Raw genomic sequence first — 3,582 nt, 5'->3', positions numbered from 1 at the left:
CTCGCTCTCTAAGCCAAAATCGGGTATTCGCGCTTGAAATAATCCGTGCACGTTCTCGCTCTCTTGACGAAGCCAACGATTCCAGTCGCGGTCACAGGTGCGCGCTTTTGCTTTTTTTCGAGCACTTTTTGCACTTTTCTCCAGGTTGCCATGCTCGTAAATAACCCCCAACCTCAGGGGTGTCCCTGCGAAATGGCTCTATAAATTGCTCTGCTAATCCAGTCCCCTGCAAAACTCACGCGGAGCCGCCGCCTGTCCTCGTGCCCACCTCTTCTTCTTCCATACCAAGGAACTGTTCGGTCTCCGTCCCCACCTCACTGGCGATCCGAACTCCAGACTCAAAATCTCCGTGAACCGATGATTCCTCTGGTTTCATAAGGCGAATTCCGATTATTGCACTCATACGCGGGCGTTTCGGTAAGCTTTTCTTTTTCAATCTGCGATTCTCGTGCTTCGTGGAGAAGTGCTCTGAATAAAAATTTGCATTATTCCTTGTCAGAATTTTTAATCAAGGACGTGGAATTGCTCTTAGTACTCTTAATTTTCGTCTTGTTCACGGTGAAATTTGCAGATTCTAGGTGTACACTGATCTCGGAGACACGCTAGGAATAGGGGCGAATCCCCCATTCGGTGCGGTCCTGGGGTTCCGGAAGCGGCGAGGCAGGAGGGAAATGAGGGATGTGGTCGTGGCTGAGGAAGATTGCGTCCGCGTGCTTGGGCCCGGTCCGGAGGTACGCGCGTACGAGGAAGGATGAGGACGGCAGCGACAATGGCCGCGGCGGCGTCGCCGACGACCTGCTCTGGTCGCGGGACCTCGGGCGCCACGCGGCGGGTGAGTTCTCGTTTGCCGTCGCGCAGGCCAACGAGGCGTTGGAGGACCACAGCCAGGTGGAGACGGGAGCTGCCGCAACCTTCGTGGGCGTCTATGACGGCCACGGCGGCGCCGAGGCGGCCCGTTTCATATCTGACCACCTCTTCGCACACCTCATCCGTAAGTAGTCACCACCCTCAACTTGTGAATGAAGCACTCAATTCGCTTGTAGAATAATGATGATGATTTTTCTCCCAAGGTTTCACACCTGTTTTGATAGACTGATTGATGACGATATATTTTTGCTGTTACTATTAATCTTTTCTTTGCTTGTCGGTTGCAATTTGTGCTACCATTTTTTCATTGAGCCCTTATAAGGTGAAGAGCTCCCTCTTAGAGTTTTGTTTGCCAATGGTATAATAATACCTTTTTTTTTTTGGGGGGGGGGGGGGGGGGGGGGGGGGGGGGGGGAGGAGTTATTAGTTTTGTTTTCAAGTATGAACCCCTGTCATCTTTGAAAAATTGGAGCTACCTTTGCTGATAGCTTTTTTTTTCTCTCGGCACAATACATGTTGTATTACTTCTCTTATTAAGTATGCTGCTGTTTCATGAGCAGAAATGGACAACGCAATACTCTTGCCAGTGACTGAGTGGATTCTGATCATTGGACGAGCTATCAGTATTCGTGGTCCTTTGCAAATAGCAGATTAGGTGGATTCTTATTGTGTTCAGTTGCTCAACTTTATGTTGTGTAATTCTGGCAGACTGACTTCAGTTGTTGAGGTGCTACTGAGTAGTGAGTACCTGTGGGCTGCGGCTACTGTGACCTAATTCTTATCATTGCAAAATGCCAAACATACTACAACTGATCCAATTATCTTCATTGTGCTAAAATAATATCTTCTGCTCTGCTATCTTGTAGGACTTGCTCAAGAAAATGGAACAATATCTGAGAATGTTGTCCGGAGTGCATTTGCTGCTACTGAGGAAGGTTTCTTGACACTTGTGCGGAGAACACATTTTATAAAGCCTTTAATTGCTGCAGTTGGATCTTGCTGTCTCGTTGGTGTCATATGGAGAGGGACGCTGTATGTGGCTAATCTAGGTGATTCCAGGGCTGTAATTGGCCGTTTAGGTAGATCAAACAAGATTGTTGCTGAGCCACTCACAAGAGATCATAATGCAAGTATGGAGGAAGTGAGGCATGAACTTATATCCCGTCATCCAGATGATTCTCAAATTGTTGTTCTCAAGCATGGTGTTTGGCGCATTAAGGGTATAATTCAGGTTGGTGAACAGTTGTTACTGCAACATAATACATATTTTGGTGTAGATGATGTAGGGTACTTGTGGTGGTAAATCAAACTTACAGTTTAGTGTTTGTTAGTGACATACTGGTAATATTTCAGCTTGTTAGAAATAGAAGTTCACGTCAAACTTATTGATGTCCACTTGACCTTCTTTCCTGTTTTTTGCATATAGGTTTCAAGGACAATTGGGGATGCTTATTTGAAGAGGCGGGAGTTTGCTCTTGATCCCTCCATTACTCGTTTTCGACTTTCGGAGCCTCTCCGCCGCCCTGTTCTTACAGCAGAGCCATCTATATATACAAGAGCACTTCATCCACAAGATAAATTTATTATTTTTGCATCTGATGGTCTTTGGGAGCACCTGACAAATCAACAAGCTGTTGAAATTATCCAGAGCAATCCACGAAGAGTACGTGTTTGGTACCTTCACTTGCATGTGCATAAATCAATATTTTTTTCCATTGGTCTTTGGGCAAAGGTCTAAGTGGCAGTGGTTAGTTTATCTATATAGAAAGATTCTAACTCTAATGTCCATAATTCTGATAGGGAATTGCAAAGAGACTAGTAAGAACAGCATTGAAACAAGCTGCGCAGAAGAGGGAAATGAGATATGATGATCTGAAGAAAGTCGAGAAGGGAGTGCGCCGCTTCTTCCACGATGATATTACAGTAGTGGTCGTCTACATTGATCATGGATTACTGCAACAGAGGGATGCTTCCTTGCCAGAACTCTCAGTCCGTGGGTTTGTGGATTCAGTTGGACCCTCGAGGTTTTCAGGGGTAACTGCCATATCCTGACCTGCTAATTCAGCAGCACAATTTTGATGAGCCGTATTCCAGTGGCATCTGACTATAAGAGTGTTATGCTTCACCAGGCTGTTTTCAGTTTTGCTTTTGCCGAGTACTCCAAATACTTTCATGGCACTTTTGTGAGGCCTGATATTTCTCGAAATAAGAGGCTCATGTTGCTATGCGATGTTTAGTACAATTAATATTGATGATGATGTGAAATGTTTTGTGCAATTGTGAATGCCTGGAATTGGTTGTCTGAACATATATTAGCTGAGTGCTGGCCTGCTGGGTATGTGGTGATTTTTTAACAGAGAGTATGTGGTGATTGATTTTAGTTACTCGTGGTTCTGACGGCCAGCCGGAGCCGGGTGTTGCTGTTGCTGGCAGAGCTGGCAATGGCAAAACCTGTGCGCCTGCAGGCCCGGGCGCCCGGCGGGATTTGGATGGACTGGGCCGTTACATCACTGCCTATTATACGGTTATATATACACGCGAGCGGATCCGCTTTGGAGGGATCCGTACGGGCGGGTCACGCTAGGCAGGCCGGCCTATAAGAGCAATGAGATTAGCTGGGCCACTAGCAGGCCGGCGGTCTGCAATAAGCTATAGCCGGCAGTGTAGCGAGCAAACCAAATCACCCCGCATTTGTTCCCTACAACCGGTTAGCGT

At 46.6% G+C, this 3,582-nt stretch overlaps 1 protein-coding gene across 2 annotated transcripts; it reads left to right on the top strand.

The window, feature by feature from the left end:
* The first annotated feature begins 219 nt into the window (after positions 1-219).
* Positions 220-3,144, top strand: LOC117841391 (probable protein phosphatase 2C 25). Of its 2 annotated transcripts, XM_034721748.2 has the most exons (5): positions 220-417; positions 572-991; positions 1,734-2,098; positions 2,294-2,530; positions 2,668-3,144. In XM_034721748.2, exons 2-5 carry the CDS (start codon positions 679-681, stop codon positions 2,917-2,919), a joined length of 1,167 nt encoding a protein of 388 aa, XP_034577639.1. In that variant the 5' UTR covers positions 220-417; positions 572-678; the 3' UTR covers positions 2,920-3,144. The 2 variants fall into 2 exon arrangements, with proteins under 2 accessions (XP_034577639.1, XP_072150672.1); XM_072294571.1 differs by lacking the exons at positions 220-417; positions 572-991 and adding an exon at positions 1,300-1,607.
* Positions 3,145-3,582: the final 438 nt, after the last annotated feature.

Source organism: Setaria viridis, chromosome 1 (genome assembly GCF_005286985.2).
Source record: "Setaria viridis chromosome 1, Setaria_viridis_v4.0, whole genome shotgun sequence".
Taxonomy (NCBI): domain Eukaryota; kingdom Viridiplantae; phylum Streptophyta; class Magnoliopsida; order Poales; family Poaceae; genus Setaria; species Setaria viridis.
This window is presented reverse-complemented; position numbering and strand designations above follow the sequence as displayed.

Coding starts and splice junctions, on each gene's coding strand:
- LOC117841391 (XM_034721748.2), top strand. CDS start 679: ATGTGGTCGTGGCTGAGGAAGATTGCGTCCGCGTGCTTGGGCCCGGTC. Junction 992..1,733: donor CCTCTTCGCACACCTCATCC/GTAAGTAGTCAC, acceptor GCTATCTTGTAG/GACTTGCTCAAGAAAATGGA. Junction 2,531..2,667: donor TCCAGAGCAATCCACGAAGA/GTACGTGTTTGG, acceptor TAATTCTGATAG/GGAATTGCAAAGAGACTAGT.